Genomic DNA, 24,724 nt, shown 5'->3' with positions numbered 1-24,724 from the left:
ATATCCCCTGCCTCGACCTATGGCTTAGTGCGTCAGGTGCTTGTTACCTACATCACCAGTACATCCATTGTGTTGTCAGTGAGACACATGGACAAAATAAAAGCATACTATTACAAGTACTAAGCTTTGTGTATGTGTATGCTACACATTTTTTATATGCTAAACAAAAATACTGTTGAAATTATTACCATCAGTGTCAGTCGAGTTTAATCCCAAGCAAGAGCAATTATTGGTAACTTGGTATTATTATTAACTGGTAATTATTGGTAATTTTATTGGTAATTATTGGTAAAATTATTGGTAAAGAATCTTAAATGCCTGATTGAAAATTCAGAAAACCTAGTAGCAAAGCTGGAGCTAAAAATTAATGATTATGACCAAGAAAAACAGCTTGAAACTCTTGTTTTTCACAGTGTCAAGCAAAAGCCAAATGCTGATCTGAAGTTCGCCATTCTGAATATAGTGTCTCAAAATATGGGACCCTCAAATGTCTCTGAACGTGATTTTTCATTATTCTATATGTTTACAGAGAACACTCCATGGATGGAAGATGATAAAGTTGCCCCAGTTTTTGTAAAATTTTCTTCATTTGACATGGCCCACAAAGTATTCACAACTCAAAATTGGCTGGTTCTAAAATTGTCATATCTGAATCTCTAACAAAGCGCAGCTGTGATGTTCTGACTGCGGCGATGGGTTTTGGGTTTTGGAAATACCACTTTACTAGGATAAGAAGTGAAATTGCCTGGTTCTAAAATTGTCATGTCTGAGTCTCTAACAAAGCGCAGTTTTGGTGTTCTGACTACGGCGAGAACCAAGCTCTGAGTTCAAAATACATGGTCAGACCGTGGTCAAATGCTCGGAAAGATTCCAAGTCAGCAAGCTTTTCGTCGAATTAACTTCCTTTTAGATTGCATATAAGTGTTGCTTATGAGGAATCTCGTCTTTTCCTTTTCCTTCTTTTTTTATATACGTTTTATTATTATATTTGTGTCGCGTCTGTGGTAACCTGTCCAATTAAGCAGAAATTAATTTAATGTGAAATAAAATATTCATGACGCAAAATATAATCATGGGTTTTGGAAATACCACTTTACTAGGATAAGAAGTGAAATTTAACCATTAAAAATATAACAGATCTTAGAAAACTATCCTTGAATGTGGACATTCAAGGATATTGAGAAATCATCACTTCTTTGCTTATGTACGTCTATAGTCTGGAATGATGTGGTTGACCCATGGTATAAAAGGTACATTTTATGGTATCGAGTAACTTTTCTATCTTAATAGCTGGTGTGAGCTCTGGTCCGTTTATTTAGGAATACCTTGGAATATCGTAAGTTTCTTAATGTCTCGTAGTTTGTAATGATATTATTGTATTTGTTCATTCTGTGGGGCAAATAGTCCCAGTGGCGTATGCATAGCCAGACCTTGTACCGTTGTGTTCAGTTTAATAAAAGTGACATTAATATACCAAACCTCAAAACATAACATTATTTAAGCTTCTCGATTTCCCCAGTACGTACGCCAGATAATTAGTCAGGTCAACCCTAAGGAAACGTTATCTGAGTTTGGACCGTACTCATACCCCCTCCAAGGACAAGGTTAACAAACATTATAGTACCACAAAAAACTACTATATGTCGGTTTCGTTAAAGAAATTTTTCTTTTTTTTATTTCTGTTTTTTTCTTCTTTTTTTGCTGTGTATAAATATATTCTTGTTTGAGAGCGAAGGAAGTAGGATTTATAGTTATTTTCTACTCCTGTTCAGATTGCCCAATCGCTGTCAACCCCTTTCACTACTTCAACAATTCCCTGCCGCGGGTTTGATTCACCATTTGTGTAATTATTACGAACTTTTGTAACTCAGGTGGTTTCTGCCGTGTACACTGAACCTCTCGTGGCTTGGCTTCAGCTGGTTTCGATTAGTGGGCAACATTTCTTCATTTGAGATGTTTTTTCTTGTTGTTGTCATTCTTTCGTTTTGTTTTTGTATGTGTTGATTTAGCTGTGTAGTTGTTCCCCCTACATATAAAGACCTTAGAGCCTTTTGTGGGACCATATGTAATTATTACGAACTTTTGTAACTCAGGTGGTGTTTGCCGTGTGTGCTGAATCTGTCGTGGTTTGGTTTCAGCTGGGTTTTGTTAGTGGGCAACAGTTCTTCATTTGAGCGTTGTTTTTTTTTTTTTTTTTTTTTTTTTTTTTTGTTCTTTCGTTTTGTTTTTGTATGTGTTGATTTAGCTGTGTATTTGTTCCCTCTACATATATAGGCCTTAGAGCCTTTTGTGGGACCATATGTATGAATTGTTTGTTGTTCTTTTTGTAGTTTTTTTTGTAGTTTTTAATTGTTCCAGTAAAATCTGATTTTTACCTGTGGAATGCATAAGGGTCGTCATTAGATTCCAGTTAATATAGGGAAAAAGATATAGTAACACGCTAGCAGGGATCTAGCATGTTTGACACTTTGTTTCTTTTTTTATTAATAAACCTTATCTTGTCTACCTATCTAATATTGTTCCTGCCTTAAAATCATAGGAATTATGGGCTCTAAGAATTTAAAACACATAGGTCTATGCAAATAATGACCCAGAGTATGTGTCAGTTCAAAAAAAAGTGAAACGAACAAGATGAAGTCTATCATCAGCTTTAACTTTAGTGACTATTTATATTCACGTATGATTTTTTTTCTTTTCTTTTATCTTCCATGTTCCACCATAACCCTTTCTAAAAGACGGGCTACTATATCATCTTGTTATATTAGTTTATCCCTTTTTCTAAATTTTTATGGCACTTGGTATTAACCAAGTGACATATAGCAATCGCAAATTCTGTCGGTCTGTCTGTCGGTCCCGGTTTTGCTACTTTAGGCACTTCCAGGTAAGCTAGGACGATGAAATTTGGCAGGCATATCAGGGACCGGACCAGATTAAATTAGAAATAGTCGTTTCACCGATTTGACCATCTGGGGGGGGGCGATTAATTCGGAAAAAATAGAAAAAATGAAGTATTTTTAACTTACGAACGGTTGATGAGATCTTAATGAAATTTGATTTTTGGAAGGATATCGTGTCTAAGAGCTGTTATTTAAATCCCGACCAGATTTGGTGACATTGGGGGGGGGGAGTTGGAAGGCGGAAACCTAAAATCTTGGAAAACACTTAGAGTGGAGGGATCGGGATGAAACTTGGTGGGAAAAATAAGCACAAGTACTAGATACATGATTGATATAACCGGAACGGATCCACTCTCTTTGGGTTAGTTGGGGGGGGGGGGGGTAATTCTGAAAAATAAGAAAATTGAGGTATTTTTAATTTACGAATGAGTGATCGGATCTCAATGAAATTTGATATTTAGAAGGATATCGTGTCTCAAAGCTCTTATTTTAAATCCCGACCGGATCTGGTGACATTGGGGGGAGTTTGGGGGGAACCTAAAATCATGGAAAACGCTTAGATTGGAGGAATCGGGATGAAATTTGGTGGGAAAATAAGCAAAAGTCTTAGATACGTGATTTACGTAATTGGAACGGATCCGCTCTATTGGGGGGGGGGATTAATTCTGAAAAATAAGAAAAAATGACGTATTTTTAACTTACGAAGGAGTGATCGGATCTTCATGAAGCTTCATATTTAGAAGGACCTCGTAACTCAGATCTCTTATTTTAAATCTCAACCGGATCCAGCGTCATTGGGGGGAGCAGTTGAAGGGGACCAGAAATCTTGGAAAATACTTAGAGCGGAGAGACCAGGATGAAACTGGATGGGACGAATAAAAATCTGTCTAAGATACGTGACTGACATAACCGAACCAGATTTGCTCTCTTTGGTTGAGTTGGGGGGGGGGTAATTTATAAAAATGAGGTATTTGTAACTTACGAAAGAGTGACCAGATCTTACTGAAATTTGATATTTAGAAGGATCTTGTGCTTTAAAGTTCTAATTTCAAATTCCGACCAGATCCTGTGACATTGGGGGAGTTGGATGGGGATACCAGAATTCTTGGAAAACGTGAAAATTGGGTTATTTTTATCTTACGAATAGGTGATCGGATCTTAATTAAATTTTATATTTAGAAGGAATCCATGTCTCAGAGCTTTTATTTCAAATCCCGACCAGATTTTTTTACATTGGGGGGAGTTGGAGGGGGAAATCTTGGTAAACACTTGGAGTGGAGAAATCGAGATGAAGTTTGGTGGATAGAATAAGCAAATGTCCTTGATACGTGATTGACGTAACCGAACTGGATTCAATCTATTTGGGGGAGTTGGGGGGAGGGGTTCAGTGATTTGGCGAGTTTGGTTCTTCTGGACGTGCTAGGACGAAGAACATTGGTAGGCGTGTTAGGGAGCTGCACAAATTGACTTGATAAAGTCGTTTTCCCAGATTCGACCATCTGGGGGGCTAAAGGAAGAGGAAAAATTAGAAAAAATGAAGTATTTATAACTTACAAGTGGATGATCGGATCTTAATAATTTTGATATTTAGGAGGACATCGTGACTCAGAGCTCTTATTTTAAATCCTGACCGGCATTAAGCCTCTGATTTTCCTTTAAAATCAATCTATTGATTCTTAGAATTTTGTTAGAGCTCATACCATATGAGCTCTTGGCTCTTAGCTCTTGATGAGCTTTTGGCTCTTAGTTGGTGGGGCGCTTCGCGCCCCCCAAGCCCCCCCACGCGTGTAAGTCGTTACGCGCCATATTAGTTACGCGCCATTGTAGTTCTGTCCCTCTGTCCCACCTGTGAATAGATATATATATATATATATGTAAATATATATATATATATATATATATATATATATATATATATATATATATATATATATATAATATATATATATATATATATATATATATATATATATATATATATATATATATATATATATATATATATATATATATATATGTTTTTAACTACGTAAAACATGCGAATATACAACATTCTTCGCTGTCCCATTGTCTGTGCATATAAATAGATTGTCAGGTTTACTGACTCTTGAACATGCAACATATAATTGTCCATGGGAAAAACAATCCGTATTCAGATCTATACCTCATTATTCTAATTATGTGTCCCTGTGTCCCGGTCGTCATTTATATTCCCTGTGTCCCGGTCGTCATTTGTGTCCCGGTGTCCCAGTTTGTAATTTCTCTTTGAGTGTACCGATCGTCAATTATATTCCCTGTGTCCCGGTGTCCCGGTCGTCATTTGCGTCCCGGTGTCCCGGTCTGTAATTTCTATTCGAACAATCCCTGTGTCCCGGTCGTCATTTATATATCCCGCCTGTGCCCCCGGCGTCCCCGTTGTAGTTGTGTCCCTGTGTCCCGGCCGTCATTTATATTCCCTGTGTCCCGGTCGTGATTTGTGTCCGGGTGTCCCAGTCTGTAATTTCTCTTTGAGGTTGTCGGTCGTCATTTATATTCCCTGTGTCCCGTCGTCATTTGTGTCCCGGTGTCCCGGTATGTAATTTCATCAGTTGACAAACACGACGTCAGTCGACAAACAACTTCATGACGCATACATCTCAATCCTTATAATGACGTCAGTCGATAAACATGACGTCAGTCGACAAACAAACATGACGTCACTCGACACACACACACAGACAACTTATTTATATATATAGATGTATATATATATATATATATATATATATATATATATATATATATATATATATATATATATATAAAGTAAAACTAGTGTGAAACCACATTATCTTCGCAAGCAACAGTTCTAGAGGAGAAAGCTCGCCCTACAGAAAGCTATCCTGGAGCAGATTTACTGCTTCTAGAAAACAGAGAAATGTGTAAAATGGAAATGCAAACCAAGAAAGTGAAAATAGAACAAGAGCTCATATGGTATGAGCTCTGGCAAAATTCTAAGATTCAATAGATTGCTTTAAAAGGGAAATCAGAGGCTTAATGCCGGTCGGGATTTAAAATAAGGCCTCTGAGTCACGAGGTCCTTCTAAATATCAAAATTCATTAAGATCCGATCACCCACTCGCAAGTTAAAAATATCTCAAATTTTCTAATTTTTTCTCTCCCTTCAGCCCCCCAGATGTTCGAATCGGGGAAAACGACTTTATTAAGTCAATTTGTACAGCTCCCTGACACGCCTACCAATTTTCATCGTCCTAGCACGTCCAGAAGCACCAAACTCGCCAAAGCACTGAACCCCACCCTCTAACTCCCCCAAAGAGAGCGGATCCAGTCTGATTACGTCAATCACGTATCTACGACATTTATAAGCATTTTCCAAGATTTCTGGTTCCCCCCCCCCCCAGCTCCCCCCAATGTCAACAGATCTGGTCGGGATTTGAAATAAGAGTTCTGAGACATGAATTCCTTCTAAATATCAAATTTCATTAAGATCCGGTTACCCGTTCTAAGTTAAAAATACCTCAATTTTTCTAACTTTTCCAATTTAACAACCCCCAGCTCTTCCAAAGAGAACGGATCCGTACCAATTATGTCAATCTCGTATCTATAACTTGTGCTTATTCTTCCCATCAAGTTTCATCCCGATATCTCCACTCTAAGCGTTTTCCAAGATTTCCGGTTTACAAGATTTCTGTTTCCCCCCTCCAACCCTCTATGTCCCCGGATCCAATTCGAATTGAAAATGGAGCATCTGAGACATAAGACTCTTCTATATATCAAGTTTCATTGAGATCCGATCACCCAATCATAAGATGCCTCGATTTCACTTTTTCCGAGAATTCCGGCTTCCCCCTCTAACTCCCTTCAATGTCACCAGATCTGGTCGGGATTTAGAGTGAGAGCTTTAAAGCACAAGATCCTTCTACATATCAAATTTAATTAAAATCTGATCAACTGGTCGTAAGTTAAAAATATCTCATTTTTTCTGATTTTTCCGAATTACCCCCCCCCCCCCCTCCAACTCCACCAAAGAGATCAGATCCGGTCCGGTTATGTCAGTCAACTATCTTGGACTTGTGCTTATTCTTTCCACCAAGTTTCATCCTGATCTCTTCGCTTTAAGCGTTTTCCAAGATTTTCGGTCCCCTCCCCCCTAATGACACTGGACCCGGTCGAGATTAAAAAAAAATAAGAGATCTAAGTTTCGAGTTCCTTCTAAGTATGAAATTTCCTTAAGATACGATCACTCTCGCAAGTTAAAATTACCTCATTTTTTCTATTTTTTTAGAATTAGCCTCTCCCCCCCCCCAACTCCCCCAAAGAAATCAGATCCGTTCTGGTTATGTCAATCCCGTATCTAGGACTTGTGCTTATTTTTCCCACCAAGTTTCATCCCGATCCCTCCACTCTAAGCATTTTCCAAGAGTTTAGGTCCCCCCCAACATCCCCTTCACCGGATAAGGTTGAAATTTAATAAGAGCTCTGAGACATGATATCCTTTCAAACATTAAATTTCATTCAGATCCGATCACTCCTTCGTAAGTTAAAACACCTCATTTTTCTAATTTTTCAGAATTAACCCTCCCCCCCCACTCCCCCAAAGAGAGCGGATCCTTCCCCGTTATGTCAATCACGTATCTAGGACTTGTGCTTATTTTTCCAACCAAGTTTCATCCCGATCCCTTCACTCTAAGCGCTTTCCAAGATTTTACGTTCCCCCCTCAATTCCCCCCAATGTCACCGGATCCAGTCGGAATTTAAAATAAGAGCTCTGAGACACGGTATCCTTCCAAAATTCAAGATCCAATCACTCTTTCGTAAGTTGAAAATACCTCTTTTTTCCAATTTTTCGAATTAGCCAGCGCCCCACTCCCCCCCCCCCAGATGGTCATATCGGGAGAAGGACTATTTCTAATTTAATCTGGTCCGGTCCCTGATACGCCTGCCAAGTTTCATCGTCCTAGCTTTCCTCGAAGTGCCTGAAGTAGCAAAACCGGAACAGACAGATAGACAGACCGACAGAATTTGCGATCGCTATATGTCACTTGGTTAATACCAAGTGCCATAAAAACCTGCAAGAACACTAATAAATAAAACAGTAAAAAGCATGCTTTAATTTGACATTGAACACATTCGAAGATGCAACTATGTCTGCTTTGCTCGGAGACTTCACTAAGTTAAAATTTATGGGACTTTGTACATTGCAAAGGATTTTTTGCTCAATTTATTGGTCACACGATCCCAGATTTCACTTATCCTAACCTCACCACATTTTTAAAACCATGGTTCTTTTTAGCAATCTCCATCTATTTCAATTTTCTGACTTTAAAATCATCTGGATGTTTAATCAGATACAAAGACATATCAAATAAGGATAAATCTGCTTAAAAATCTTAATATTTTTGACATCTTGTAACAGTTCAGCAAATTATGGCGTCAAATTCGAGCCAATTGCATCAATTTTGATGAAATTAAAGTCAATCTCGAGCTTCCTTCCAGATTATTTCCGATTCAAATTTTTATCTAATTCTTTAGAAAGAGTCCAAAGAGTGTACTGATTGAATGCAAAGAAGATTTTCAGACTAAAACCAAGACAGAATTCCCAGTCCTTTTCGTTTGAAAATTAAAAAAAAAACAATAGGATCAGAAATTAAGTGTTCTTGCTCCTTATTTTCAAATAAAGGGCCGAAAGTACATACCAGCAGCTTTCAATAATAAGAGAGAGTCTATTGACGGGAGAGCAATGACTGACATTGAAACTGAAAGACCATGAAACGGAGATCAACACCGCCGGTATGGACTGTAAAGTCCAATGTCGAACTCTTTCCCTTTTTTTACCTTTAATGACAAAAATTCGGTCCGTTTTACCTTCAACCTAATTATACTGTTACTTTTGGTAATTTTATAATTCCCCTTAAGAACGTTATTCATTTACATGACATCTATTCATAAATTAGTTTATTACATACTTATTGCAGAAATCACAATTTGCCAGGCCCACATCCCTCTAGTGTTTACTTAAGAGCTTAGCGTATTACTTTTCTTTGTTACCAAAGTGCTTCAAAAATGAACGTGCTCACTCAGGCATAGTGACTTCAATATACAGATGGACAGAAGTAAAACATTCTGAAAGCCAACATGTTGATAAACACAATTTCCAACAGGCTACACTTATTGCATTGTACTAAGCTTTCCATCAAGCAAAAATCAGCCGTTATCAGAAGAAGCAGAATTCTCTATCTTTTTCTGTAATAATTTCCTCTTTCTTCTTAATTTTGAAGCGTTTTCTAGTTTATAATTTATTTTTGCAACACGAATATCAATATTATCAAAAAATGTCATTTTAGGTATGCTATAGTTTCTTTATGGTATTCAATTGAATAGAACTATAATAAAAAAGAAAATCGCTTACTCCCCATCGCTCTATAGCTAATTGTTCAACAGATGCACCCGTTTCTTCACTCTGCTCCACCAGGCGTTTCTTCGCTCGTAATAGCCACTGAAGTCCAGCATCGCTAGTTCCAGCAAGAGGACGTTTTTCGGTGGTCTTACTTTCTTCAGGCAAGCCGGTTCCACCACTTTTCCAATAAGGATTTAGTTCACGTGGATGCTGACCAGGCTAAAATAGGCAAAAAAAAGCGTTTGAATGAAGGAAGGAAATGCACATACAAATACAGACAGCTGAGCACAACTCCTGACAGTGAAAAGCTTATTGGGAAGGGGCTTTATACTTTAAAAGGGTAATCTTATGCCCCTAATCTTTAAGATTATTATTCTTACGACTTTTCTGATGGGAAGGTTCCTCAAACACTTCTTAAAAAACTGGAAGAGTTTTGTCCACAATTTCTTTCTGGTAAATAAACACTAATTGCCGCCAAGGCCATTCAAAAAATCAGAAGAAAAAAGAACATCAAACCTACACAAAAAAACCTTCATCCTCCCATCGCTCCGGTGCTCCATTGCCTGATCGCTCTATTTCTCTCTATATCTGATCAGAAATACAACAGAAAACAAAATAATGAACTGGATTATTTGATTTGAAAAAACGACCCAAAATTCTACAAAGAAGGCATTAATAACACAAGACCATATAAAGGTGAATTTTGTTGCTTTCTATAATCTCACAGGCTAACACAGGTTCAAACCAGGGAGAAGAGTAACAGAGTTTTTTGTTGTTTTTTTGGTGGGGGGGGGTGTTCAGGGATTGAAAACATGCAACAAAAAAACATTTTAAGGCAGCGACGTTTAAGTTTTCCGGAGGGGGGGGGGCTAATCCACTAAACAATTTTGGTGCAAACATCCCACCCCCCACCCCCCTATAGGTCTAGGTTGTTATACATTAGAAAAAAAATTATAGGCGGATACCTTCATACAAACTTACTGCCTTCCAATTTCAAAAACTCACTTTATCAAGAATAGGCTGGTCTTCCCTTTCTTTGTTCTTCTTTTCCTTTGAAACAAGGGTACGCGAAAAAACAGCATTCCAGTTAGAATCATCCATACCTTCTAATTTGATGGGTCCAGCTTTATCAATAATAGTCTCTTTCGAAGTACGGGGGGTTTCTACCCATTCGTCACTGTCTGAGTCACTCTAAAATAAAATAAACAGTCAGCAAATCAGGTCATTCAGTGAAATTTACCATTTCATAAAGACGGCCTTCACAGCGCCTTAAATTCATCTTGAAGTTGGTACATCAAAGAGTTGACGGATTTCCAAAACAATAAAAAACAGTTTCGTACTTGTTACGGTTCACGTTCACTTTTTGAAAATCACATATTTTTAATGGGGCGCCAATTACAGGGGGAGGTCAGGATAACAATTAACCCTTTTTGATTTCGGAGATACCTATTTTTGGCAATTTTATTAAAAAAAAGAGTGCCCACTAAATTTTAAAAAACATCTGTTTTTGTCTCTTCTTTTTTTTCAAGGGAAAAGAAATCCTTTCCCCCACTCTAAATTTTTGTTCATTGGCACCCCTGATTCTGTATACTCTCTTCCTGTTTTTTTTTTTTTTTTTTTGGAAACCTATTCTGTCTCTGGGCCCCCTTATTTATTGGGTCCCTTTTTTCTATCAATAATATTGGCATTGTCCCATCACTTGTAGTTTGAGAGCGTTTTGGTGTGATATACAAAACGCAAAACCATAAATTCGGTTTATGTTTGCAATTCAGTAATTTTTGTAAGGCCTTGGTAACATACTTTGTCTTAAAGGCAAGTCAGGTGAGAGGAAATATGCTTAATATATCTCTTTTTATAAAATTTCTTAGCACCTTCCATTTCTTCTCAGAGGTATATTTACCAACAGTTTAAAAGATTTTCACGGTGAGTCATCATATAGCACAAATTACTCCTTTTGCCTATGCTAAAAATCTGTCAATTTTAAAAATAGCATAATTCTTAGTGGATTCAAAATGTCAGACAGATAAGCTGCTCTCTGGATCCAAGTATCTCACAAACTCAAGTTTTTCTTTAATCCTTAAGAGCCTTTTGATTTAAATTTTTAAGTCAACGACTTAGCCAACAATAAATTGGTACACAATTCATGTTGTTACATATTTCTTCGAACAGACGAGTATTGAAAGCGCTAAATCTAATGTAATTAAAACTGGATTTAATGCCATTGTTACCAAACTACCAAGAACTTTTTAAAAAGGTTTTAAAAGTCGCTGTAGCAAGGGCAAATCAGTGAATAATGTTGAACATTCATTTCGCTTGCAGTTCCAGCTCTTTAATTTTCGTCTGAAAGCTCAACATCAATCCATGTGTGTTAGGTGCTCCACATGCTCCAAATATTTTTTTTTTTCCATTTTAAGGAAAGACTTTCGGAGTAATTGCTTCAAAGAATGAACTTGTCATCTCCATGACATCTTTACCTTTCCCTTTTTAGTTCCCTACAACACAGAAATTCTTCTTTGATCCCTTTTAAGCGAAAATACCTCATGAAAACAAGTAATAAAGAACTTGAGCTTACATTGTTAGACTCATCAAGTTGAAAGGGAAAGATGAGAGATACAACTATTTCATAAGAAAAGAGTTCCATAACATGAATTGACATCTCTGAAATGTACCTCTAAATTGTTTCTGGAGACAGATATTTTAAAAATTTTAATTTCACTTACTTCTCCATGAACTACCTTGACTGACTTTAACAAACAAGGCAAAAAAGTGCTGCATTGTCTCTGTGGGTACAGCATTTTGTTCCAATGAGCGCTGACACTTGGCTATACCAAAAGTTAGGCTATGGACGAAAATCAGAGTTCATAAGAGCCCTGACAGCAGAAATATAATGATTGGGACAGAGAATCTACATGAATGAGGTACATGACAAGGGCACAAATGAAGGAAATAATGATGAGGTACTATTGACTTAGCAGCCACCACATGTCTCTTATTCTCAAAAACTTTTTACGAACAAATTTTGAAAATTTAAGTTTTTTCTTATCTTTATTGTGTTGCAAGAGCAACACTTTGGTTTCGTCGTGTTTTTTTTTCTAGCACCCCGATTTCAGCTTAATCCTAGAAAGTTGTAAGGGCATAACCTCTGCAGTTTTTACGGAGAGTGTGGAACTTAGGCCGGATTGGTGAATATGACTTTGCATTTTGGAAAGCTTCATAGAACTCTTGCCTTCATAGAACCAAAAATCTATTGTCTCTACCTGTTTCTTTCCGTGATTTCAGCTGAGTTTATCATTCGGTTTTTCGCACTTGGGATTGTGGCAGAGAAATGGTATCAGATGTGCCTCTTAAACTTAAAAAGTTCTCTCATAGCTAAAGAAATTAGAGTTTATCCTTTGCTCCTTTCTAAGTGATGACGTTAGAAACTTGACCTACGGCAAAAAAGTCAACTTTTGAACTAAGACAGACAGATATTTTTTTGTCGACGGCAGTCGATAGCTGTTGAGTAGATGATCAAAATACATGTCATCCATTTTTTGGTAGAAAAATTCCTTCATGAGATATACCAGTTTGAAAGCTCAAAGGGGTTTACAACTTCAATAGTAAGGTACACACTGAAACCAGAAATAGGCCGATACAAATTGTGATACATATAGGGGAGTTTTAAGCAATAGTCGGCTGTTAGCTCATAATCATCTTCAGAAATGAGGGATTCGCAACTCCTACTAGTTGGTGTATCTATTTTTTTTTTTCAGGTGTAATTGATGGTAAGACCAATTTGGTTCAAGTGGTAAGACATGTAGGGGAGTTTTAAGTAATATTCGGCTGTTAGACTACAATCATCTTCAGTGATGAGGGGCTTGCAACTTTTGTTTGTTGCGATGAGGGGTTTGCAACTTTTGCGAGGTGGTGTACCTAGTATTTATTTTAAGATCCTTACAGATTAGCAACTTCAGCGTTTAATTGAAGCAAGGAAACGAAACCAAAGTGTTGCTCTCGCAACACTTTACTCGGCGAAGCTGAACAAAGGTTGTAGCAACACCTCACGTTGCCCATGCAATGTAGATCTAGTTAGAACTAATTTCTATCATCAAAATTTTGTTGTGACACTTCATCTTTCCTTATACCAGTATGTTCTATTTTTTCAAATTTTGTCAGAGTGATGATGTTGGTTAAACATCTTTCTCAATCTGATATCTTCCAAAATCGATAATGAACATTCATTTATACATGAAAGAATAACAATAACTAATAAACAAGTAAAAGAAAATGAGAAACTTATTAACTTACTTAGTATGGGAAAATAAGAATTTAAACAAGGGCTAGAAGCTCACAGGGCGCTTGTGACAAGGCCGGAAGAGCCAAGAGCTCATACGGCATGAGCTCTAGTAAAATTTGAAGAATCAATAGATTGACTTAAAAGGAAAATCAGAGGCTTAATGCCGGTCGGGATTCAAAATAAGAGCTCTGAGACACGAGGTCCTTCTAAATGTCAAAATTTATTAAGATCCCATCACCCACTATTAAGTTAAAAATACCTCATTTTTTCAAATTTTTCCTCTCCCTTCAGCCCATAAGATGGTCAAATCGGGGAAAACGACTTTATTGAGTCAATTTGTGCAGGTCCCTGACATGCCTACCAATTTTCATCGTCCTAGCATATCCAGATGCACCAAACTCGCCAATGCACTGGACCCCCCCCCCCTACCTCCCCCAAAGAGAGCGGATCCAGTCCGGTTACGTCAATCACGTATCTACGACATTTGCTTATTCTACCCACTAAGTTTCATCCCGGTCTCTCCACTCTAAGCGTTTTCCAATATTTCTGATTTCCCCCTCCAACTGCCCCCAATGTCACCAGATCTGGTCGGGATTTAAAACAAGAGCTCTGATACATGAGTTGCTTCTAAATATCAAATTTCATTAAGATCCAGTCACCCATTCTTAAGTTAAAAATACCTTAATTTTTCTAATTTTCCCGAATTGACACCCCCCCCCCCTCCCCAACTCCCCCGAAGAGATCAGATCCGTTCCAATTATGTCAACCACGTATCTAAAACGTGTGCTTATTTTTCCCATCATGTTTCATCCCGATCTCCCCACTCTAAGCGTTTTCCAAAATTTCTGGTTTCCAAGATTTCTGTTTCCCCCCTCCGACCCCCTATGTCCCCGGATCCAACTCGAATGAAAAATGGAGCAGCTGACACATAAAATATTTCTATGTATCGAGTTTCATTAAGATCCGATCACCCTTTCGTGATACAAATATACCTCAACTTTCACGTTTTCCAAGATTCCGGTTTCCCCCTCCAACTCCCCCCAATGTCAACAGGTCTGTTCGAGTTTTAGAATAAGGGCTCTGAAGGAAAATATCTTTCTAAATATCAAATTTCATTAAGATCTGAGCGCCCGTTCGTAAGTTACAAATACATCATTTTTTTCTAATTTTTCCAAATTAACTCCCCCCCCAACTCCCCCAAAGCGAGCGGTTATGTCAGCCAAATATCTTGGACTTGTACTTATTCTTCTCACCACGTTTCATCCTGATCACTCCACTCTAAACCTTTTCCAAAATTTCCAGTTCCCCCCCCCCCCCCGCCCTAACTCCCCCCAATGACATTGTATCCGGTCGATATTTAAAATAAGTGATCTGAGTTACGAGCTCCATCTAAATATGAAATTTCATTAAGATCCGATCACTCCTTCGTAAGTTAGAAATACCTCATTTTTTCTAATTTTTCAGAATTAACCCTCTCCCCCCCCCAACTCCCCCAAAGAGAGCGGATCCGTTCCGGTTATATCAATCACATATCTAAGACTTGTGCTTATTTTTCCCACCAAGTTTCATCCTGATCCCTCCACTCTAAACGTTTTACAAGATTTTAGATTTCCCACTCCAACTCCCCCCCCCCCAATGTCACCGGATGCGGTCGGGGTTTAAAATAAGAGCTCTGAGACACAATATCCTTCTAAATATTAAATTTCATTAAGATCCGATTACCCGTTCGTAAGTTAAAAATACATCATTTTTTCTAATTTTCCTGAATTAACCATCACACCCTCCCCCCACCCGATGGTCGAATTGGGAAAACGACTATTTTTTATTTAATCTGGTCTGGTCCCTGATAAACCTGCGAAATTTCATCGTCCTAACTTACCTGGAAGCGCCTAAACTAGCAAAACCGAGACCGACAGACAGACTGACAGGCCAACAGACCAACAGAATTTACCATTGCAATATGTCACTTGGTTAATGTCAAGTGCCATAACTACTAGTACCACCCACAGTGTAGGAAATGACATCTTCATTAAAAAGTAGAAAACTAAAAGAAAAGGAGAATTAAAGACATCATTCTTCTCTAATTTTATAGGATAAAAACTGCAATTTCATTGTGAGTTGAATTATTTAGGAAAAATTAGGAAAAATTTTAATTCTATTAAAATAAGAATTATTTTAGTCCAAAAACCAGTCTGTATAAAATAGGCCTATATTTGCTTGAAAAAATCTTGGCAGATTAATTAGACTAGTTGACCTTAAGCTGGTAGGTGTATTGGAGAAAGATAATGTTTCCTTTAATGTCCCTATATCTTATAGTACATAAAAAGAGAAGCGTGCAATAGTTTAATGAGGGCTAAAAAGGGACAAAATCCCCAAACGCAAGTGGGCATTGGTGATTTTCATTTTGACACTAGTGCCAGTTTGCACTGTTTTAATATTTCTGAACCCTTTGAAACGAAGTTTAATGAGGGCTTTTGCAGGTGTATGAATCTGTCTTTTTGTTACAATTTTCAAAGCAATTTCATGGGATGCACAAACAGCTGGGTTTTGATTTTAGAATACCCTAGTTAAGTCTAACATTTGTTTACTCACGGCAGCCTTGCATCTTTTGAAAAAGTCCAAGTCTTCTCCAATTTGTTTTTATCACATAGTTTTATACACTGCAATGACTCAACTGTCAGTAGTAGTTAATTTCCTCAGAAACTATGACGAACGATCATTTTTACTGGTAGAAAATCAAAAAAGCAGTCGCTTTCTACAAGGTTCAGCAAGAACTTTCTGTTTATGATCCTGGTCTCAAATATGCAGATCCCAAAATAGCATCACTACCAACCCTAGTGACTTTTTAACACCCTAATTACCAATGTTTGCTGAAGATTCTATCAGAAAATTTAATCTCAAACTATACCAAATAACCAAACACTTGGAAAACTATAGGCTATCTTAGTTCTATGACTATCTACCTTAGTTCTTCTGCCCTAGGAATGACAGATGGACAGATGATAGATAGACTTGTCTATTAACAAATGAACTAAATCATTTTTGTACAATCCTAATAAGAGGGTCATGTCAGATTTGCCTCACACTCAATCGGACTATCTGTCTTGGCTTTTTCTACAATTACCCATGGTTTGATGCCCACAACTACTTGATTTTAATTCGAAATTAACGGAATCGGTGGAGACCTTCTGTCTCGACCTCGATTCTCCGCAATCCCTCGCTTTTTCCGCTAACGTTTTTAATTGTTTTAAAAAGTAGAACTGTGACAAAGAGTCAAACTTTAGTGTAAAGAGCGAGGGATTGCGGAGGGGACAACCCATTTCATATACGGAGTAATTTCTGTTCGTTTTAAGTTTTAATGTCGCTCCTTACTTTCAGTTAAAAAAACTAGTTTTTTTTTATTTAATTTCTGAACGTTTTTGAATTAATGCATGTTTGATTTTGGCTCTCCGCACATAAATTATTAAAATGAAACTTGCATATTAATTCTTTTTTTGGCTAAATGGCTTTCTCTTAGTTTTGATCAGACGATTTTGAGAAATAAGGGGTGGGGAAGGAGGCCTAACATGCATCAATTCAAAAATGTTCAGAAATTAATTTAAAAAAACAAGTTTTTTTTAACTGAAAGTAAGGAGCGACATTAAAACTTAAAATGAAAAGAAATTACTCAGTATATGAAAGGGGCTGTTCCCTCATCAATGCCCCGCTCTTTACGCTAAAGTTGTTTACTGTTTTATAAAGTAGAATTGTGAGAAAGAGTCAAACTTTACCGTAAAGAGCGAGGTGTTGAAGAGGGAACAGCCCCTTTCATATGTGGAATAATTTCTGTTCATTTTAAGTCTTAATGTTGCTCCTTACTTTCAGTTAAAAAAAAACTTGTTTTTTTTTATTAATTCTACATAGAATGAATAAGCAGCTCTATACTCATCCTTCTCTCTACTATTCTTAGATATTTTTCAAGTATTTCTATCAGAACTGTGCCAAGACTTAAAGAAGCAAGGTGTAACATGGCAAAAGCGTATAAGTCTGAAGCACTAAATATAAATTTAGAAAGCATTACTAACATTTCCATAATATTTACCACTTCTGCAATAAACAAATAATAATTTCTCTAATTCTTCTTCCATTTATATTAAGAAATGAAATTTAAACAGAATTTTGTGAATCCACTTCCTCCCTTAAATCTTTTTTTAATATATTATACACATAAATGTCCACAACTGACATCACTTAAATTTTGAATTGGAATAGAATGATAGGCAATAGATTTATTTGAAATTATAAAAAGTGTACTATTTCATCTCCTTGTCAAACACCAAACGAATCAAGGAATTATACAAATAGATATTTAGGATCATTGACATAACAAGTTCAATGAGTTCCAGGTGACCAACTTAAATCATAATTACAACACATTCTTTTTTACTGATTTTGTTTAGTGAGGTTTCTTGAGAAAATACACCTCTAAAGTAAGGAATGTGGTGTAGTTCAGCAGTTATATCAATATTTGTTAAGGGTATCATTTGATTTTTTCTCTTTTACGCTCTTCCCATTTTTTGAAGGAGGTGAAACTGTGTTATCAACAAGTTCTTTAGGTCTTCCATGTCTTTTAGAAACTTCAACGTTTTCAACAACTTTTTTATGTCACCCAAGTTTCTTAGGAGCTTCATCATTTCCTGTTCCAATGATTTTCTATGTACTTAGAAGTCTCAAAGCTCCTCCAACTTTTTGTGTAGTGCTAGGTAATTTTAAAGCTCCGCTGATTTTCCCAGGTAACTTCAAAACTCCATCGGAGTTACCAGTAATTTTATCATCAACTTTTTAACTGCATATGTTCCTAAGGCTGCAGCACCACTTGTTAATGCAGCTTTTACAAGTGCAACAGCTAAAGGTATTAAAGATGGTAAAAATCATCCATTTTGGATCAGCTGGGACATATATACAAAAAAAATTCTCAACTGGTCTTCTTGCTACAAGGCAACTCTAAAACAGCAATTTTACCCTAGGAAGTACCTTATTTTACAAATTTTAACCTTATTTTACTGACCAGGTTTTTTATATTACAGTTTTTACAACAGAACCCCTTGCCCCCTATAATGTGCAAATATACAGCCGAAGTTATATAATTCCTATGTATTTTTCCAAAGCATAGCATTTGTTTCAACCTAATACCCATAAATCGAATTAATCCTGGCAAATTCAAGAAACAGACACATACATAGGAAATATACCATCAGTCATGATGGTGATGCCAAAATATTAACATATGTGAAATTCTGCTCTGTGAAATTTATTATGATTAGTGGTTTTATATACATTTAATTAACCTCCAAGATTATACAGTTGAACAATAAACATTAGAGACTTACATAAGTAGTTTATAGACATTAAGTAAACCGTGAAGCCTTCTTTCAGCGGGCCACAACACAAGTTGTTTTTAAATTTTGTGCTTTGTCATTTGTCCATGACTTATTACTGAACATTTGCCTATTTTTCCAAGAGTTATGGCTGGTAACAAACGGGTGCGTTCTAGCCCAGTAAAAGGACAGGACAAGGGTTCGTCTTGTTCAATTAATTTAAGCGAGGAATCAAGCGCTATGAATTGTGATGATTGCGATTGCTTGTTATGTATCGAATCTCTTGAGCTCTTGGAACCAGAATACATCTTACTTACAAAAATGACTCATCGTATGGGTTGTCAATGGAAATATCCAATTTGCAAGGGAAACACCCAAGCGAGCAATGTTAATTGCCTCCGAGATTGCACGAGTTGTTGATGCGTCTATTAAGAACTCTCTTATCGGTTTTGAGAATGCAGTAATGACCCTAGACGTTAGGATCAAGGAGACGGTTAAGGACTCTTTTGCTAGCTTTAAAGATGAACTTATAGCGGAAATTGACACTCAGTTTAAGGCAATAGAAGATAGGATTCATACTTTTGAGTAATACTCAGGAATGGCAAAGGATAATAACGCCTTAAAAGATTTAATGACCGCCAAAGTAGCTACATTGAGAGAAGCTTTAGATGAACAGTTCGAAAATCGCGTAAAGCAATGACTGCCGAGGATTGTAAAAGACAAAAAAGAAAACTTAATATAGTGGTCTTTGAAGTTCCTCCACAAACTGATGATGCCCGATTTGTACGTGATTATTTGGCTAACGATTATGGAATCCCTGATGTTACTGTCGTGAATGTTCGCAGACTAGGAAGCATAACAACCGCGCCAGGACCAAGTACTGAACGTCCTATCCCGATTATCTTCTCAGTGGCAAATTTCAAACTAAAGAAATTAATTCTTCGGAAATCTTCCGAAAGAAAGGGTGCTATTCGATTTAGAAATGACGAGTCAAAGCATGATCGCGAATAAAAGACAAAGATTGTGTGAAGAACTGCATATAAGAAGATTCAATGGGGAAGTGGACATAGTAATCAGAGGAAATAAGATTGTGTCAAAAAACTGCCAGACCCTTGTGACGTGTCAGTCACCATCGCAGGAGAATGTCATGGAATCATAGATGTATCTGGTACCCCTTTAAGACTTGTAAATAGTTCTATAAGTAGTGTTTCCATTTTTGATAGTACTAGTGAAGTTGGCTCTACGAAATATACAAAAACTGAATCGTATGTTAGTGCTAGATCAGATACCAGAAATTATGAACCCATATCAGATACCATTTCTTTTAAATTATGTGATTCTGGATCAAGCGAAGCTAATGACGACAATACTATTATTGAAGGACTTATGGTACTATATAGCAATGTAGACTGTATTACCACAAAGATGAACGAAATTAAGTCAGTGATGTCAACAAGGCATGAAGTAAGTGTTTTAGCCTTCACTGAGGTGAAACCTAAACATACTGCATTTGCTCTTACTAATACACAAATGCAAGTGCCTGGATTTGAGCTACTCACCAATCTGTCAAAGCCAAATGGTAGAGAGATAGCAGTGTACATCAGATCTCTGCTCCAGGTAAGAGCTCTTACAGTAAATTCAGATTACGAACCTTGGGTTGAGCAAATATGGAAAACGATTCTGCAGTGAAGTCTCCCTGTAGTCATAGGCTGTTTTTATAGAAATCCCAGCTCCCCTTGTCAGACAAGTTCCCTTCTAGCAATTGCATATTCTATTAATAATGTCATGAAGCAATATTATATGAACGTTCTTATTGTTGGAGATTTTAATTTACTTGAACTACAGTGGATTGATGGGTTTGCTGTTGCAGAAGGGGTTGAAAACTCAAATTGCCCACTTCTGGAGTGCCTTCATGAACATTTGCTATACCAACAATTGATTTCCCGACCAGATATAGAAGTGGGCAGAACCCAGCCCTAATAGACCTTTTGTTTATTAATGACCATGAGACACTCATTAGTGTTGACTTGGAACCACCATTTGAAGTGAGTGACCATGTTGCAACTACTTGTAGGCTTAGGTTGTACCCACAAAAGGATAATTAGATTAAGCATGTGTACACAAATTATAACCAGGTCAGACAAAAGTTGGCATACCAGGATTGGTCATTCATTGATGATAAGAATATGGAGGAAAGGGTTTTGATTAAAGCAATGGAAAAACATAACAGTAATTTTCTGGAAAAGAAGACCCAAAACCCTACCATTTATCACTTGTGATGTATAGCAAGCTGTAGATAGAAAGAAGAAGTATTGGAGCAAATGTAAAAGTAACCCCTCCCATGAAAACTATGAGAAATTTAAACAAACCTGGAATAAAGTTAGGTATCTCAAGAGAAAGCTTACGACAGAATATGAAGAGGGATTGGCATTGGATTCAAAATCTAATCCTAAGAGATTTTGGAAGTATGCTTCAGCTCAGAGTCTGGGGAGACACTCAGTTATGGAACTACTTGTGAATGGCAATGTAGTTAGTGCCCCAAAAGATATAGCAGCTGAATTGAGTAGACAATTTAAGTCAGTGTTCACGCCATCAGACAATGCCCCCTTACCAGAGGCACCAGAATATTTTATTGAGGAACCTATTCAAGAGATAACTGTGGTTGCCTCTGGTGTGGAGAGTTGCCTGAAGCTGCTTAATCCTAAAAAATCAGTTAGCTCAGATGAAGTTTACCCATGGGTATTGAAAGAAGCTCATGCAGAAATAGCCCTTCCCCTTACAAACATGTTTCAGAAGTCTCTTGATACTAAGCAGATTCCTCAAGACTGGTGGAATGCTAATGTTACACCTGTACACAAAGGGAGCAACCGCAACAGCATTTCCAATTATTGACCCATTAGTCTTACATCTGTAGCTGGTAAAATCTTACAAGGAATCGTAAATACTAACATTGTCAAACACCTGACCACCAATGAGCTGCTCAATGATAGTCAGCATGGCTTTAGACATGGATGCTCAGTTGAAACTAATTTGATTGATCCAGATGATTATGTTACTGAGCATCTAGATCAAGTTATCCATGTCAACTTGGTTCTATTGGATTTTGTGAAAACCTATGATAAAGTATGTCACCATCAACTAAGGATCAAGTTATTTGCAATTGGAATACATAATGAAATTGTACAGTGGGTGCTCCGGTTTCTTTCCGGGAGAAAGCAAAGGGTGAAAATATTTGGAAAAAATGGACAGGTATTCTTTTCAAAATAGGTGGAAGTATTAAGTGGAGTGCCCCAGGGAACCATCTTGGGACCAACTTTATTCAACATTTATATTAATGATGCACCAACCACAGTCAAAAATAAAATAAGTCTTTATGCTGATGACTCCAAACTCATTTGACCTGTGAATACACCCAATAAGAGAGCTTCTATGCAGAATGACCTGTGGGTACTTTCCCATTGGGCAACTTTGTGGAGGCTTGAATTCAATGTAAATAAATGTTGAACAATCCACTTAGGAAAGAAAAATAAGAAATACTCTTATCATATGTTAGAGATAGATGGATCAAGACAGACTATAATCTTGTCTGAAGTGAAGAGAGGCTTGGGGGTCATAGTCAATAAAGAATTAAAATTCACTATACACACACAGACAGCAATAGCCAAAGCACTCCAAACCCTTGGCATTATAAAAAGAACAATCACTAGTAGGTCACCTATGGTGATGACTAAATTATGTAAGGCATTGGTCTGGCCTAATTTGGATTTTGGCATGTGTGTTGCTAGCCCCCTCAACAAAGGTGACCAACAGAAGTTAGAAACAGTTCAGAGATGGGCTACAAAAGCAACTGAGTGATAGAAATACTTAAACTACTCATCCTGTCTCAAGAAACTGAAACTCCCCACTCTTGTCTACAGATGTAAAAGGGGTGAAAATATTATGATACGTAAGCTCCTGAATTATAACTCTCCATTAAATAATCTATTTTAACTTGACCAGTCTTCCAGAGCTAGGGGGCATAGTCAGAAACTATATCAGAAGAGAGCTACCACTACACTATGCAATAACTTCTTCACATACAGAATAGTGAGTTTGTGGAATTCTCTTACCAAAGAAGTGGTCACTACCTCCAGTACTGCTGCCTTTAAAATAGCCATTGAAGGAGAATGGTCATCAAAGCCATGACAAACTGAGTGGGATGCCATTGAGATTTCCAACCATCATCATCATTAACCAGCAATTCTATAGGATTTAATCCTTATTTTGCTGGACAATGTGATTTAAGGTAATTAAGGTAATATATATATATATATATATATATATATATATATATATATATATATATATATATATATATATATATATATATATATATATATATATATATATATATATATATATATATATATATATATATATATTGTGGACTATATATTTGTATATTAAGGGGTTGAGGGTAAATTATAGTGGATGAGGCTTCAAAATTTATTAACCAGACCTACAATTTTTCTGTATATTATGAAGTAAGAATTGTTTTCTTAAAATGTTTCCTTCTAAAGAACCTCAATTGTGCATTAATACTAAAAAGATGAGTATATATGACTTAGCACTAAATATTATTCCACTCGGAGGAGGTAGAGTGAAGCAGTCCACATTAAAGACTGATATGAGGAAGGTTTTTTTTGAATATTTGAAGTATTTTCTAAAATTTTATAAGCTAGTGTTATCTTCTGGAAAATGGAAATATTAAACTCATACCTTGGTTTTGCTTTGGTGGAGATGTCAAACTAGAATATTGCCAAAACTAGGCTACCTTTATTTAAAGTCAGACCAATGTTTTAGATGCCTTTAGGCCTAGCTGATGCATTAGGACAATCTTTTATGTATACCTATGCATTAAAAATAGGGTAAAATTCTAGTTGAGTGACTTCTTGCTATCTCAGAAAGGGGATAGGTTAGGAAAATGAAACTTCTGGAGATGGGTCTACAGGGTAAAATATATCCCAGGAAGGTATTTTAAAGTACCCACCTCTACTCTTTCTCCCTCTAGAGGACCAATAAGACTATAAATTTTGACAAAACAACATTAACCTTATTTTTCAGTTACCAGTTGCTTTTTCTCTGCCTTTAGTTTTGAAAATGCAATTCCTGTTACTTGAGTAGAACTCTGAGCCATACCAATGTTTTTTCCAAATTTAGGAAATGTATTTGCATATCTTTCAAACCTCATAAATTGGGATTGAGCAAAGTTGTGAAGCTGAAAAGAATTTTGTTGTACTTCATTCAAGCAGAAGATCTATTTTGCAAGGTTTCACTTTTATAACACACATATTTTTAAAGGTCATCAAAGGTCAGGACCCTCTAGAGGGAGAGGGAGCAGAGGTAGGTATTTCAAAACACCTTCCCTGGACATACTTTAGCCTGTAGACCCATCCCTGAAAGTTTCATTTCCCCAACCTAACCCCTTTCAGAGATAGCAAGAAGTCACTCAACTAGAATTTTACCAAAAATAGTCATTTTCAATTATAAAACACTATTCCACGTTTACCTTTATTTAAGGTAGGCTACCTTTATTGAAAGTCAGAACAATGTTTTAGATGCCTTTAGGCCTAGCTAATGCATTAGGCCAATCTTTTATCTATGCCTATGAATTAAAAATAATCATTTTTAATTTTAAAACACTATTCCAAGTTTGAAACACCTCACCCTTCTTTTATCCTTTTTACTTTTCTTGGATTTTCCCATCTTCAAATTTTAGCTTCGCAAGTAACGTTTCTGATTTTCAAATTAACATCAG

General features: G+C 36.7%; 1 protein-coding gene across 1 annotated transcript in view; it reads right to left on the bottom strand.

Moving 5' to 3' along the window:
• Positions 1-24,724, bottom strand: part of LOC136025269 (CWF19-like protein 2) — a 102,409-nt gene extending 77,685 nt beyond the window's left edge. Inside the window, exons 1-3 of the mRNA XM_065701130.1 lie at positions 24,634-24,724; positions 10,300-10,485; positions 9,307-9,513 (exon numbers count right to left, since the gene is read on the bottom strand). Of these exons, the coding sequence (XP_065557202.1) occupies positions 9,307-9,513; positions 10,300-10,485; positions 24,634-24,672 (432 nt within the window). The 5' untranslated portion in view covers positions 24,673-24,724. The remainder of the gene's footprint in view (positions 1-9,306; positions 9,514-10,299; positions 10,486-24,633) is intronic.

Source organism: Artemia franciscana, chromosome 3 (assembly GCF_032884065.1).
Source record: "Artemia franciscana chromosome 3, ASM3288406v1, whole genome shotgun sequence".
In the NCBI taxonomy this organism is placed as follows: Eukaryota; Metazoa; Arthropoda; class Branchiopoda; order Anostraca; family Artemiidae; genus Artemia; species Artemia franciscana.
The sequence above is the reverse complement of the archived record's forward strand: the minus strand, read 5'-3'. Positions and strand labels throughout refer to the sequence as shown.